Source organism: Anomaloglossus baeobatrachus, chromosome 6 (assembly GCF_048569485.1).
Source record: "Anomaloglossus baeobatrachus isolate aAnoBae1 chromosome 6, aAnoBae1.hap1, whole genome shotgun sequence".
NCBI classification, from domain to species: domain Eukaryota; kingdom Metazoa; phylum Chordata; class Amphibia; order Anura; family Aromobatidae; genus Anomaloglossus; species Anomaloglossus baeobatrachus.
In genome coordinates, this window is record NC_134358.1 from 260,760,613 (window position 1) to 260,776,475 (window position 15,863).

At 51.7% G+C, this 15,863-nt stretch overlaps 1 protein-coding gene across 4 annotated transcripts in view; it reads right to left on the reverse strand.

Moving 5' to 3' along the window:
- Nucleotides 1–15,863, reverse strand: part of ZCCHC2 (zinc finger CCHC-type containing 2) — a 118,613-nt gene that overhangs the window by 63,396 nt on the left and 39,354 nt on the right. For all 4 annotated transcript variants that reach the window (XM_075314837.1, XM_075314838.1, XM_075314839.1 and 1 more), the window contains exons 5-6: nucleotides 14,303–14,412; nucleotides 12,104–12,198 (exon numbers count right to left, since the gene is read on the reverse strand). In XM_075314837.1, the coding sequence (XP_075170952.1) occupies nucleotides 12,104–12,198; nucleotides 14,303–14,412 (205 nt within the window). The remainder of the gene's footprint in view (nucleotides 1–12,103; nucleotides 12,199–14,302; nucleotides 14,413–15,863) is intronic.

Here is a 15,863-nt window from a genome sequence, read left to right on the forward strand (position 1 = left end):
TTAGTGCAAAAGCTGAAGGAGAATAGCCACCCACAAGTAGAACCGAGTAAGAACCGGAACAACCGGAGACTCTGTCCACGACAACAGCCGGTGATAACACGCGGAACAAGAAAATTGCCAACAGGCAACAGGGAGGGAGCTGGGTCACCCAATACGGAACTATAAGAAAAAGAATTTACGGTAAGTAACAAAGAAGGGAATTTTGTTACTTACCGTAAATTCCTTTTCTTCTAGCTCTTATTGGGAGACCCAGACGATTGGTGTATAGCACTGCCTCCGGAGGCCACACAAAGCAATTACACTAAAAAGTGTAAGGCCCCTCCCCTTCTGGCTATACACCCCCAGTGGGATCACTGGCTCACCAGTTTTAGTGCAAAAGCAAGAAGGAGGAAAGCCAATAACTGGTTTAAACAAATTCTCTCCGAGTAACATCGGAGAACTGAAAACCGTTCAACATGAACAACATGTGTACCCGCAAACAAACGAAAAATCCCGAAGGACAACAGGGCGGGTGCTGGGTCTCCCAATAAGAGCTAGAAGAAAAGGAATTTACGGTAAGTAACAAAATTCCCTTCTTCGGCGCTCTATTGGGAGACCCAGACGATTGGGACGTCCAAAAGCTGTCCCTGGGTGGGTAAAGAAATACCTCATGTTAGAGCTGCAAGACAGCCCTCCCCTACGGGGAGGCAACTGCCGCCTGCAGGACTCTTCTACCTAGGCTGGCGTCCGCCGAAGCATAGGTATGCACCTGATAATGTTTGGTGAAAGTGTGCAGACTCGACCAGGTAGCTGCCTGGCACACCTGTTGAGCCGTAGCCTGGTGTCGTAATGCCCAGGATGCACCCACGGCTCTGGTAGAATGGGCCTTCAGCCCTGATGGAACCGGAAGCCCAGCAGAACGGTAGGCTTCAAGAATTGGTTCTTTGATCCATCGAGCCAGGGTGGCCTTAGAAGCCTGCGACCCTTTGCGCTTACCAGCGACAAGGACAAAGAGTGCATCCGAACGGCGCAAGGGCGCCGTGCGGGAAATGTAGATTCTGAGTGCTCTCACCAGATCTAACAAATGTAAATCCTTCTCATACAGATGAACTGCATGAGGACAAAACGAAGGCAAAGAGATATCCTGATTAAGATGAAAAGAGGATACCACCTTCGGGAGAAACTCCTGAATGGGGCGCAGCACAACCTTGTCCTGGTGGAAGACCAGGAAGGGAGCCTTGGATGATAGTGCTGCCAGCTCAGACACTCTCCGAAGAGATGTGATCGCTACCAGAAAAGCCACTTTCTGTGATAGTCTAGAAAGTGAAACCTCCCTCAGAGGCTCGAAGGGCGGCTTCTGGAGGGCAACTAGTACCCTGTTCAGCTCCCATGGATCTAACGGCCGCTTGTACGGGGGTACGATATGGCAAACCCCCTGTAGGAACGTGCGCACCTTAGGAAGGCGTGCCAAACGCCTCTGAAAAAAGACGGATAGCGCCGAGACCTGACCTTTAAGGGAGCCGAGCGACAAACCTTTTTCTAACCCAGATTGCAGGAAAGAAAGAAAGGTAGGCAATGCAAATGGCCAGGGAGACACTCCCTGAGCAGAGGACCAGGATAAGAATATCCTCCACGTTCTGTGGTAGATCTTAGCGGACGTGGGCTTCCTAGCCTGTCTCATGGTGGCAACGACCCCTTGGGACAATCCTGAAGACGCTAGGATCCAGGACTCAATGGCCACACAGTCAGGTTCAGGGCCGCAGAATTCCGATGGAAAAACGGCCCTTGGGACAGTAAGTCTGGTCGGTCTGGGAGTGCCCACGGTTGGCCGACCGTGAGCTGCCACAGATCCGGATACCACGCCCTCCTCGGCCAGTCTGGGGCGACAAGTATGACGCGGCTGCAATCGGATCTGATCTTGCGTAGCACTCTGGGCAAGAGTGCCAGAGGTGGAAACACATAAGGGAGCCGGAACTGCGACCAATCTTGCACTAGGGCGTCTGCCGCCAGCGCTCTTTGATCGCGAGACCGTGCCATGAAGGTTGGGACCTTGTTGTTGTGCCGTGACGCCATTAGGTCGACGTCCGGCACCCCCCAGCGGCGACAGATTTCCTGAAACACGTCTGGGTGAAGGGACCATTCCCCTGCGTCCATGCCCTGGCGACTGAGGAAGTCTGCTTCCCAGTTTTCTACGCCGGGGATGTGAACTGCGGATATGGTGGAGGCTGTGGCTTCCACCCACATCAGAATCCGCCGGACTTCCTGGAAGGCTTGCCGACTGCGTGTCCCCCCTTGGTGGTTGATGTATGCCACCGCTGTGGAGTTGTCCGACTGAATTCGGATCTGCCTTCCTTCCAGCCACTGCTGGAAGGCTAGTAGGGCAAGATACACTGCTCTGATTTCCAGAACATTGATCTGAAGGGTGGACTCCTGCTGAGTCCACGTACCCTGAGCCCTGTGGTGGAGAAAGACTGCTCCCCACCCTGACAGACTCACGTCTGTCGTGACCACCGCCCAAGACGGTGGTAGGAAGGATCTTCCCTGTGATAATGAGGTGGGAAGAAGCCACCACTGCAGAGAGTCTGTGGCCGTCTGGGAAAGGGAGACTTTCCTGTCCAGGGATGTTGACTTCCCGTCCCATTGGCGGAGAATGTCCCATTGAAGTGGACGCAGATGAAACTGCGCAAACGGAACCGCCTCTATTGCCGCCACCATCTTCCCGAGGAAGTGCATGAGGCGTCTTAAGGAGTGCGACTGACTTTGAAGGAGAGCCTGCACCCCAGTTTGTAGAGACCGCTGCTTGTCCAGCGGAAGCTTCACTATCGCTGAGAGAGTATGAAACTCCATGCCAAGATACGTTAGTGATTGGGTCGGTGACAGATTTGACTTTGGGAAGTTGATGATCCACCCGAACGCCTGGAGAGTCTCCAGTGCAACATTCAGGCTGAGTTGGCATGCCTCTTGAGAGGGTGCCTTGACCAGTAGATCGTCCAAGTAAGGGATCACAGAGTGTCCGTGAGAGTGCAAGACTGCTACCACTGCCGCCATGATCTTGGTGAACACCCGAGGGGCTGTCGCCAGACCAAATGGCAGAGCTACGAACTGAAGATGGTCGTCTCCTATCACGAAGCGTAGAAAGCGTTGGTGCTCTGTAGCAATCGGCACGTGGAGATAAGCATCTTTGATGTCTATTGATGCTAGGAAATCTCCTTGAGACATTGAGGCAACGACTGAGCGGAGGGATTCCATCCGGAACCGCCTGGCGTTCACATGCTTGTTGAGCAGTTTTAGGTCCAGAACAGGACGGAAGGAGCCGTCCTTTTTTGGAACCACAAAGAGATTGGAGTAAAATCCTCGCCCCCGTTCCTGAGGGGGGACAGGGATCACGACTCCTTCTGCTCTTAGAGAGTCCACCGCCTGCAGCAGGGCATCTGCTCGGTTGGGGTGTGGGGAGGTTCTGAAGAACCGAAGTGGAGGCCGAGAACTGAACTCGATTCTGTACCCGTGAGACAAAATGTCTGTTACCCACCGGTCTTTGACCTGTGACAGCCAAATGTCGCAAAAGCGGGAGAGCCTGCCACCGACCGAGGATGCGGAGGGAGGGGGCCGAAAGTCATGAGGTAGCCGCTTTGGAAGCGGTTCCTCCATTTGCTTTCCTGGGGCGTGAGTGAGCCCCGCCAGGAATCTGAGCTCCCTTGTTCTTTCTGAGTCCTTTTGGACGAGGAGAATTGGGCCTTGCCCGAGCCTCGAAAGGACCGAAACCTCGACTGCCACTTTTTCTGTTGAGGTTTACTTGCTCTGGGCTGTGGTAAGGAAGAGTCCTTACCCTTGGACTGTTTTATGATTTCAGCCAATGGCTCACCAAACAGTCTGTCTCTAGATAATGGCAAGCTGGTTAAGCATTTTTTGGAACCAGCATCTGCTTTCCAGTCCTTTAACCACAAGGCTCTGCGCAAAACCACAGAATTGGCGGACGCCATAGCGGTACGGCTCGTAGATTCTAGGACAGCATTGATAGCATAGGTCGCAAACGCAGACATTTGCGAAGTTAGGGACGCCACTTGCGGCACTGCTGGATGTATGAAAGCATCCACCTGTGCTAAACCAGCTGAAATAGCTTGGAGTACCCACACGGCCGCGAATGCTGGAGCAAACGACGCGCCGATAGCTTCATAGACAGATTTCAACCAAAGGTCCATCTGTCTGTCGTTGGCATCTTTAAGTGAAGCGCCATCCTCTACTGCGACTATGGATCTAGCCGCAAGCTTGGAAATTGGGGGATCCACCTTTGGACACTGGGTCCAGCGTTTGGCCACCTCAGAGGGAAAAGGATAACGGGTATCCTTAGAACGTTTAGAGAAACGCTCGTCTGGATGAGCGTCGTGTTTCTGGATCGATTCTCTGAAGTCAGAGTGGTCCAAAAAAGCACTTAATTTACGCTTGGGATACAGGAAATGGAACTTCTCCTGCTGTGCAGCTGCCTCCTCTGCAGAAGGGGCTGGGGGAGAAATATCCAACAGTCTATTAATTGCCGATATAAGGTCATTAACCATGGCGTCACCATCAGGGGCATCCAGATTGAGAGGGGCCTCAGGATTAGAATCCTGATCACCGTCCTCAGTCTCATCACAGAGAGACTCTTCTCGTTGAGACCCTGAGCAGTGTGATGACGTGGAGGGTCTTTCCCAGCGAGCTCGCTTAGGCTGCCTGGGACTGTCATCTGAGTCAGAGACTTCAGCCTGTGATGCTTGAGACCCCCTTGGAGAACGGATTAGTTCCAACTGAGGGGGACCGGAGAGCATAGACACAGCAGTGTCCATGGTCTGAGTAACTGGCCTGGACTGCAAGGTCTCCAGGATTTTTGTCATAGTCACAGACATTTTATCAGCAAAAACTGCAAAGTCTGTCCCCGTCACCGGGGCAGGGTTCACAGGCGTCTCTGCCTGGGCCACTACCACCATAGGCTCTGGCTGACGAAGTGCCACTGGGACTGAACATTGCACACAATGAGAGTCGTTGGAGCCTGCTGGTAGATTAGCCCCACATGCAGTACAAACAGTGTACACAGCCTGTGCCTTGGCACCCTTGCGTTTTGCGGATGACATGTTGCTGCCTCCTCAGAGCAGTACAGGGTGTCCAGCCAAGAAGCGACCTTACAGTGCAACTATATATATATATATATATGGTACCAAGAAAAAAGTACACTAATATAACACTGAGGCACTAGTGGGGCCAGCACTAAAGTGCAGCTTACCGCCCGCTTAGGAGCGGGTGTGTGGGCGCCGAAATCCCTTTAGTCTGGGTCTCCCAGAGCCTGCTGCCTTTCCCCAGCCAGACCGCATGTGTAATGGCTGCCGGCGTCCTTGTGGAGAGGGGGGGCGGGCCCTGGGCGTATACAGACGAAGAGCGGGAAGCCTGCTTCCCACTGTGCCTAGTGAGAGGGCTGGAGCATGTAAATAAAGCTCCAGCCCTCGGCGCTGCCTATTGAGCAGCGTCTCTCCCCTACCCTGATTGACAGGGTGGGGGCGGGAACGAAGCGGCGCTAGGCCGCAGAAGCCGGGGGCTAAAGTTAGAAGCGCCGCCGCCGTAAAAGCGCGGTCGGCGCAAAGTCCCCGGCGCACCACAAGTCGCAGCTGCGCCGCCGCTCCAGGAGCGGTCGGCGCAGTAGTTCCCAACATGTAACGTCACTCAGCAAAGCTGCAGTGACCTAACCCCAGAACACAGCGCTACTGTCCCCGGCGCACTATAACGCTCAGCAAGCCTGGAGAGTGTCCGTGCCTGCCGGGGACACAGAGTACCTGAAAGTTGCAGGGCCTTGTCCCTGAACGGCACTCCCGCTCCAAATCCAGCAGGTTCTCTGGGTCTGTGGATGGAGCCCGGCCCCAGGGCTTGGGGGCCGGCAAGATCCCACTTCCACAGAGCCCTCCAGGGGATGTGGAAGGAAAACAGCATGTGGGCTCCAGCCTCTGTACCAGCAATAGGTACCTCAACCTTACAAGCACCACCGCGGGTGAGAAGGGAGCATGCTGGGGGCCCCATATGGGCCCTCTTTTCTTCCATCCGATATAGCCAGCAGCTACTGCTGACTACAAACAGTGGAGCTATGCGTGGATGTCTGACCTTCGCACAAAGCAGAAAACTGGTGAGCCAGTGATCCCACTGGGGGTGTATAGCCAGAAGGGGAGGGGCCTTACACTTTTTAGTGTAATTGCTTTGTGTGGCCTCCGGAGGCAGTGCTATACACCAATCGTCTGGGTCTCCCAATAGAGCGCCGAAGAAATTCTCTTTTTCTTTATCGTTCCTTTGGGAGACCCAGACCATGGGACGTTCCAAAGCTGTCCCTGGGTGGGAATAAACAGAAAAAACTAAGAAGTAGGCGGAGCCTAACTTCACAAGTGGGCGACAGCCGCCTGAAGGATGCGTCTGCCCAAGCTCGCATCTGCTGAAGCATGAGCATGCACTTGGTAGTGCTTCGAAAAGGTATGCAGGCTAATCCAAGTGGCAGCCTGACAGACTTGTTGAGCCGTAGCCTGGTGCCTAAAAGCCCAAGAGGCACCGACAACTCTGGTCGAGTGTGCTTTGATCCCCGGCGGGGGAGGCACCTGAGTACTCTGGTAGGCGTCCGAAATGGTCGATCTAATCCAACGGGCCAAGGTCGGCTTAGAAGCATAGAGACCCTTGCGCCGCCCTGTGGTTAGCACAAAAAGAGAGGTGCACCGCCTAAGCGCAGCGGTGCGAGACACAAATCCGGAGAGCACGCACCAGATCCAGAGTATGCAGCGCTTTCTCAAAGCGATAAACAGGGGCCGGACAGAAGGAAGGCAAGGAAATATCCTGGTTAAGGTGGAAGGGAGAGACCACCTTAGGAAGAAAGTCCGGGGTCGGACGGAGAACTACCTTGTCTTGGTGAAAAACCAAAAAAGGTGACTCCGAGGAGAGCGCAGCCAAATCAGAGACTCTCCTGAGAGAAGTTATGGCAACTAGAAAGGCCACCTTTTGAGAAAGACGATACAAAGAAACCTCCCTAAGGGGCTCGAAAGGGGGTTTCTGCAATACCGTGAGGACCAAGTTAAGGTCCCAGGGATCCAAGGGCCGCCGATAAGGCGGAATGATGTGAGACGCACCTTGCATGAAGGTGCGGACCTGAGCCAGCCGGGCGAGACGCCGCTGGAACAGCACTGATAGAGCTGAGACTTGTCCCTTGAGAGAGTTGAGGGACAGTACTAGCTGCAGACCGGACTGTAAAAAAGACAGAAGGGTCGGCAACGAGAATGGCCAAGGGGAATGGCCGGAAGAGCGACACCAGGACAGGAAAATTTTCCAAGTCCTGTGATAGATCTTGACGGAGGAAGACTTACGGGCCCGAGTCATAGTGGAGATGACTTCAGGAGGAATACCAGAAGCCGTCAAAATCCAGGACTCAAGAGCCACGCCGTCAATTTGAGTGCCGCAGAGTTCGGGCGGAAAAACGGACCTTGCGAGAGCAGGTCTGGACGGTCCGGAAGATGCCACGGCATCTCCACGGACAGTTGGAGCAGGTCCGGATACCAAGCTCGCCTGGGCCAGTCCGGTGCAATGAGGATGACTCGACGGCCCTCCATTCTGATCTTGCGCAGGACTCTGGGCAAGAGAGCTAGAGGGGGAAACACGTAGGACAGACGAAACTGGGACCAGTCTTGAACCAGAGCGTCCGCGGCGAAGGCCTGAGGATCGTGGGAGCGAGCCACGTAAACCGGAACCTTGTTGTTGTGACGGGATGCCATTAGGTCCACGTCCGGAGTGCCCCACTTGCGGCAGATTGACTGAAACACTGCCGGGTGCAGGGACCACTCGCCACCGTCCACGGATTGACAGCTGAGATAATCTGCCTCCCAGTTTTCTACGCCAGGGATGTGGACTGCGGATATGGTGGACTTTGAGTCCTCCGCCCATTGAAGAATGCGTTGGACCTCCACCATTGCCAGGCGGCTGCGTGTCCCGCCTTGGTGATTGATGTAGGCAACCGCTGTCGCGTTGTCTGACTGGACTCGAATGTGCCTGCCCGCCAACAGGTGGTGAAAGGCTAGGAGAGCTAGAAGCACAGCTCTGGTTTCCAGCACATTGATTGAAAGGGCTGACTCGGACGGAGTCCAAGTGCCCTGTGCTCTGTGGTGGAGATGTACCGCTCCCCAGCCGCATAGGCTGGCATCCGGGGTGAGAATCACCCAGGACGGAGTCAGGAAGGAGCGCCCTTGGGACAGGGAGAGGGGTCGAAGCCACCACTGAAGAGAGCTCCTGGTCCGTGGCGACAGAGCCACTAACCTCTTTAAGGAGGAAGGCCGCTTGTCCCAACAGCGGAGAATGTCCAGCTGCAGAGGACGCAGATGGAACTGGGCAAAGGGAACCGCCTCCATGGAGGCCACCATTTGACCCAGCACCTGCATCAGGCGCCTGAGGGAATAACGGCGGGGCCTCAGGAGAGAGCGCACCGCTAGCCGGAGAGACTGCTGCTTGATTAAGGGCAACTTCACAAGTGCCGGCAAAGTCTCGAACTGCATCCCTAGGTACGTGAGACTCTGGGTCGGAGTCAGAGTGGATTTGGGCAGATTGACAATCCACCCGAATTGGGCTAGGGTGGCGAGTGTGAGCGAAACACTCCGCTGACCGTCTGCGCTGGATGGACCCTTGACCAGAAGGTCATCCAGATAAGGAAGCACTGCTAACCCCTGGAGGTGCAGGACCGCAATCACTGCCGCCATGACCTTGGTGAATACCCGAGGGGCCGTGGCTAACCCGAAGGGGAGAGCAACGAATTGGAAATGATCCTCTCCTATCGCAAAACGTAACCAACGCTGATGTGACACTGCGATTGGCACATGTAGATAGGCATCTCTGATGTTGATGGACGCCAGGAAATCCCCTTGGGTCATAGAGGCAATGACTGATCGCAGAGACTCCATGTGAAAATGCCGCACCCGGACATGCTTGTTGAGAAGCTTGAGATCCAGGATGGGCCGGAAGGTACCGTCCTTTTTTGGAACTAGGAAGAGCTTTGAGTAAAAACCTCTGAACCGTTCCTGAGCGGGAACTGGGACAATCACTCCGTTTGCCTGCAAGGACGCCACGGCCTGTGAGAAGGCGGCGGCCTTGGAGCAGGGGGGAGTTGAGAGAAAAAATCTGTTTGGCGGGCTGGAAGAGAATTCTATCCTGTAGCCGTGAGATATGATGTCTCTCACCCACTGATCGGAGACTTGTTTTAACCAAGCGTCGCCAAAGTGGGAGAGCCTGCCATCGACTAAGGACGTGGCTGGAGCGGGCCGAGAGTCATGAGGAAGCTGCCTTAGTGGCAGAACCTCCTGCGGTCTACTCTTCCCGCCAGTAGCTTCTTTAATGATTTCATCCAGCTGTTCACCAAACAGCCGTGAACCAGCAAAAGGGAGCCCAGCAAGAAACTTCTTGGAAGAAGCATCTGCCTTCCACTCTCGAAGCCACAAGATCCTGCGGATAACGAGAGAATTAGCTGAAGCCACTGCAGTGCGGTGAGCAGCCTCTAGCATGGCAGACATGGCATAAGATGAAAAAGCTGAAGCCTGAGAAGTTAAGGTAACCATCTCAGGCATAGATTCCTTGGTGAGGGAATGCATCTCCTCTAGAGAAGCAGAGATGGCTTTGAGAGCCCACACTGCTGCAAAAGTCGGGGAAAACGCGGCCCCCGCAGCTTCATACACAGATTTGGCCAGAAGGTCAATCTGACGGTCAGTGGAATCCTTAAGTGAGGTACCGTCAGCCACCGACACAACGGTCCGGGCTGAGAGCCTAGACACCGGAGGGTCTACCTTTGGGGAGTGAGACCACTCCTTGACCACCTCAGGTGGAAATGGAAACCGGTCATCAGAACCACGCTTTGGAAAGCGTTTGTCAGGGCAGGCCCTGGGTTTGGTCACAGCGGTCTGAAAACTGGAGTGGTTAAAGAACACACTCTTTACTCTCTTAGGCGAGGTAAACTGATGTTTTTCTGCCAAAGAGAGTTGCTCCTCTGACACTGGCGGATTGAGATCCAGCACAGAATTAATAGAAGCAATCAAATCACTAAGATCTGAGTCACCCTCAGAGAAATCGAAGGGATACATAGCCTCCGAGCCCCCAGTGAGGGCATCCTCCTCATCTTGAGAGTCAGCTCTTGAGACAGAGCCGTGGGACGGGGAGGGGGAGGAAACCCTGCGCCTTCTCTTAGAAGGACGGGGTCTGGGATCAGATGATGAATCCTCCGTGAGCTCCGATGGACGGAGGTCAGAGGATAGGAAACCTCTGTCAAGAGTATTAGAGGCACCCTGTGAGGGGGGCTGATGCACATTCATCAAAGTCCTGGACAAAAGTCCCATGGACTCAGCAAATGACTGGGATATGGACCTAGCAAAGGACTCTACCCAGGCCGGGGGTTCAGTCACAGGTGCAGCAGCAGCCTGAGAGACCACTGGGGGTGAGACTCCAGGCTGTGGCAACGCCAAGTTAGAGCAGACATGACAGTGTGGATAAATGCTCGTCTCAGGTAGCAGGAGCTTACATGCAGCGCATGCAGTATAAAGCTTTGGAGCCTTGCTCCTTGTGTGAGACATGTTGCTGGAGTGGGGACTTTGCAGAGAATGAACCCCAGGGAGAATATACAGAGGTCCACAACCGGAGACCGGCTGTGGCTTACCAGACCGCTGAGCGCGGTGTTGTGTGCCCTCCAGATCCCGAAGCCCGGTCCCCCAGTCGCAGCACCTCAGCAGAGATGCAGAATGCAGGATGTCCCAGAGCAGAGTGAACTCTGCCTGAGAAATGGCCGCCGGAGCGGAGAGGGGGCGGGACTAGGGGGCGTTCCTATAAAAGAGCAGGAACTGGAGGGCTATAGAGATCTGCAGGGAAGTAAGGACGCCCCAGCAGTGGGGAGTGTCCCTCCCCTGTGTAGAACGGCCGCCGGGAGGAGCCGAACCTGTCCCTCTGCATGAGTGACATGCGAGGGCAGGAAAATGAAACTAGGCCTCTGGCGAAGCCGGGGCCTAAATTTAAGCGGCGAGGCCGACAAGCAGGCACCATCGGCGCGGTTCTCAGGCAAAAGCTAGAGAACCCGCCGGAAAAGTTAAAACAATCACATACAGCATACTCTCCCCTTACAATAAAGAACCGGGACCCCCAACATAAACGTCTCAGGTACTTAGCTGCTGAGACACAGGGCCATGTCCCTGGGGATGAGTGCTCCGGTCCAACAGAATCCTCAAGGGGCTGTGGATGGAGACCGGACTCCTGCCAGGCATGAAGACCGTGCTGGTTCCCACTTCAAGCCAGAGCCCAGAAGGGATGGTGAAGGAGCGCGGCATGTAAGGCTGCAGCCTTGTAAATCAACCTTAACAACACCGCCGACACAGTGGGGTGAGAAGGGACATGCCGGGAGTCCAGACATGGACCCGCTTTTCTTCAAACTCTTTCCAAAAGTCAAACAAATCAGATGAGAATGCATGTGTGGATGTATGCCTCCTGACACAAAGCGATAAACTGGCTAGGACTGGCTACCAGGGGGTGTATAAGCTCAGAGGGAGGAGCTACACTTTTAAGTGTAGTACTTTGTGTGTCCTCCGGAGGCAGAAGCTAAACACCCATGGTCTGGGTCTCCCAAAGGAACGATAAAGAAAGTACATTTACATCCTCATGAAATCTGAAACATGCTTTCACAGTAATTGGCAGCCAAAGCTAAAAATAAAAATGCAGTGCATCACTTCAATTTCTCAAAATCCTATTCCTTTTGACTTGTTGGTATCAATAATGTGAGCCATGTTATTTGTATAATTGCAGCTGAAAACATGCTTTCAATAATCCTTAATATGTATCACTAATCATTTATTAAGGACTCCTATTGCAGCATTCCATAGACCAGACAAATCTTTGAAGAAAACGAGAATGGTACTGCATAGACATACACGGAACCCACTGCTTAGAGTTTTTCGTTTGAGCTTTTATTTTAGAAAGTGTAATTTCAGACAGCAGGAGTATGGGTCATATTACTTGCAGCCAGACCGCATGGGTCACATTTCATATGATCAGTGTAATTGTCAACTTTTCCAAAATAGCAGCAAGGAAAGACATTCTATTTCCAATATTTGCTTACTATTTGAGTGAGTAGTTTCTGCCTGGGTATTCCGGAAAAAGTTGTACACTTTTTGGTTTTGAAGAAGAGCCTGAGATGGAGATGAAAAGATCTGCCTTTTAAAAAGGGAAAATAAAGTAATAATTACTATACAGTTACATGCACATGGGAATTAAACAACAATCATTAAAGGAAGGATGCATTATCATACCACAACTCACTAGTACATTCCATCACTATGATCAGTCTGACCTCTGGGGCCATTACTGAACCTACACAGCAATATGATGGACTAGGCAAATACAATCCGGTCCCTTCTTAAAGGGTTATTCTTAAAGGGAACCTGTCATCAGAAATTGAGCTATAAAGCTAAAAGTTCCCCCCTCTGCTGTTCCTGGGCTGCATTCTAGGAAGCTTCCTATAGTTTTTTTGGCACCTTTTATACCAAAATAAACACTTTGTAAACTGGTACCTTTTCGTATGCAAATTTCTAAAATCTTCCATGGGGGCGGGCTGCCTGGGGTCCGTTGCTGTCCTCCTGCAGATTTACGCCGCCCCCGAACGCTGAATTTCAAAAGCTCAGGACGCCGCCCCTGGGTGCCCGTGGTCCCACGCATGCATAAAAGGTATAAAAGGTGCCAAAAAAACTATAGGAAGCTTCCTAGAATGCAGCCCAGGAGCTGCAGAGGGGGGAACTTTTAGCTTTATAGCTAAATTTCTGATGACAGGTTCCCTTTAAGTTGCCTCTTGACCAGCAAACAACTATCTTCCTTACTTTTGGCAGGGCCTGCTCTCCTGCTGGAGGGACAGCTCTGGTGAACAGCAGAACTGTATTATTAGTAGAAATATAAAGCTCAGCATAAATTCTGCTAGAAAACATTGAGCTTTCAGTGTTTATTCTGGAGTGTACACTTTTTATCACTATATTTACACAGAAATAACCAATTGGGCATTTAAACAAGTATACAGGTCCAGACAGCAAGAACAGAGAGCCGTGACCTGCTCCGACAGAGGTGCAGGCTGGTGATTTACAACTGCATCCATTTAGAAAATGAAAGAACGGAGGACAGAGGTGAGCAGATAACTGATATGTACAGTGGTACCTCGCTTAACAAGTAACCCTCTTAACGAGAATTTCGCTTAACAAGCAAAGCTTTCTGTAAATTTGTAACCCGGTTTACTAGAAAGCTTTGCTGTACGAGCGAAATTCTCACCACACACTTCCGGTTTCGTCCATCCACCACACTCTGACCCGCACTTGCAGTCCACACAAACAAACACACACACACACACATACAGTATTATGCTCACCTTACCTTCCGTTCCACCGCCGGCCTCATGGTTCTTGTAGTTCCCGGGTACATTGCGACGTCCTCGCGGCGAACTACAAGACCCAGGAGGCCTGCGATGGAACGGAAGGTAAGGTGACCATATAATATAACATATGTTTACCTTTTGTTTCATCACCGGCCTCCTGGGTGCTGTAGTGCGCCGCTGCGCTCCAGTCCACGCTGTGTATCTGCATCCATAGCGACGAGGGAGGAACTTCCTGTCACCGCTAATGAAAGGCAGAGCGCTGGCCAATCAAAGGCAAGCGGCTCTGCCTTTGACGTCAGCGCTCTGGCCGGGAAGTTCCTGCCTCGTCGTTATGGTAACGCGTTACACAGCGCGCGCGCGTGCGTGTGTGTTTGCTTGCGTGTGTGGAATGATAGAATAGGGGACCAAGATGGGACATTTTAGAAGTTGTGCAACGGATCGTCAGCATTGCAATGATTTCCTATGGGAAATCTTGCTCTGCTGAACAAGTACCTTGATTAACAAGCACAGTCCCAGAACGGATTGTTCTCGTTAAGCAAGGTTCCACTGTATATAGAAACCACTGAAGTTGAGAAAGCTGACTGGGATGGTAGGAGTTAACCCTGCTCCCGGAATGTAACTACTTTGCACTCTGAGCCAGGGTCTGGAGGCCAAGGTCCATGGAAACTAGCTGTGCACTATGCTAGATAAAAGCTCTAATTGCAGGGGAATAACAGCAGGAACAAAAAGGAATTCAATTGCAAACTTGCTTATTTTCATGCTGCGTAACTAATTAAAGCAACTTAACTTGAGAATACCTCATTAAAAGTACTAGATTAGTAGCTCTCTACACAGCTATTTACTCGGTTTCATACCATCTCATATCAAATATTCTTTTGCTAAACGATTCAGGTCTCAACTTACTTTACAATAGGCTCCAAGTCACAATAGTGAGGCTCTTCCCTCTTTTTCCCTAGTTGTAAGGCTTCTAAAATGGTTTTATCAAGATTTTTATTGGCGAGCTCTTTTGGAAGCTTAAAACAAGAAAAGCAAAGTTTGTTACATGATGAAAAATATGGCAATCAATTAAACACATTCTCTCTAGAAATTATACATTATTTACACACATACACCACTTAAATCTACATAATTCAGTATAACAGTATATAAAATATAACTTTGTGGAAAAAAATTCTGCAACATCAGCTGGAGACCTGGTGGCGATCGCTGGGGTACTGCGCCTAAAACCCCACAATCGCCAAGACAAAAAAAAAGCAAACAAAAAAAGTAAAGCAGGAAGACCATAAGTGAAAAAAAACAAAAAAAAAACATTCAGCTGCTTTTTTCCTGCCAAAACATGTTTTTTGTGTGCAGAAAAGAAGCACACAAAATAGCTTAAGACTATTATATATAGAAGGTCTAAGTTATATCTCAAAACGGAGGGTCCCCTCTATAATTTCCTTATTCTCAAAAAAGAGAATTTTGTTTACTTACCGTAAATTCTTTTTCTTATAGTTCCGACATGGGAGACCCAGACCATGGTGTATAGCTTCTGCCTCCGGAGAACACACAAAGTACTACACTAAAAAGTGTAGCTCCTCCCTCCGAGCATATACACCCCCTGGATGACCAAATCTAGCCAGTTTAGTGCAAAAGCTGAAGGAGGACATCCACCCACAAGTAGAGACAGAGCAAAACCCGGAACAACCGGAACCTCTGACTACAACAACAGCCGGTGAAAACACACGGAACAAGAAAACTGCCAACAGGCAACAGGGAGGGTGCTGGGTCTCCCATGTCGGAACTATAAGAAAAAGAATTTACGGTAAGTAAACAAAATTCTCTTTTTCTTCATCGTTCCTTATGGGAGACCCAGACCATGGGACGTCTCAAAGCAGTCCATGGGTGGGAAATAAACAGAAAACTGAGAAGTAGGCAAAACCTAACTTCACAAATGGGCGACAGCCGCCTGAAGGATGCGTCTGCCCAAGCTCGCATCTGCCGAAGCATGAGCATGCACTTGGTAGTGCTTTGAAAAGGTGTGCAGACTAGACCAAGTGGCAGCCTGACAGACCTGCTGAGCCGTAGCCTGGTGCCTGAAAGCCCAAGAGGCACCGACAGCTCTGGTCGAGTGTGCCTTGATCCCCGGCGGGGGAGGCACCTGAGTACTCTGGTAGGCATCGGATATGGCCGACCTAATCCAACGAGCTAGGGTCGGTTTAGAAGCCGAGAGACCCTTGCGCTGACCTGTGGTCAGCACAAAAAGAGAGGTGCACCGCCTAAGAGCGCCGGTGCGTGACACATAGATCCGGAGCGCCCGCACCAGATCTAAAGTATGCAACGCTTTCTCAAAGCGATGAACAGGGGCCGGACAAAGGGAAGGCAATGAAATGTCCTGGTTAAGGTGGAAAGGAGACACCACCTTAGGAAGAAAGTCCGGAGTCGGACGGAGAACTACCTTGTCTTGGTGAAAAACCAAAAAAGG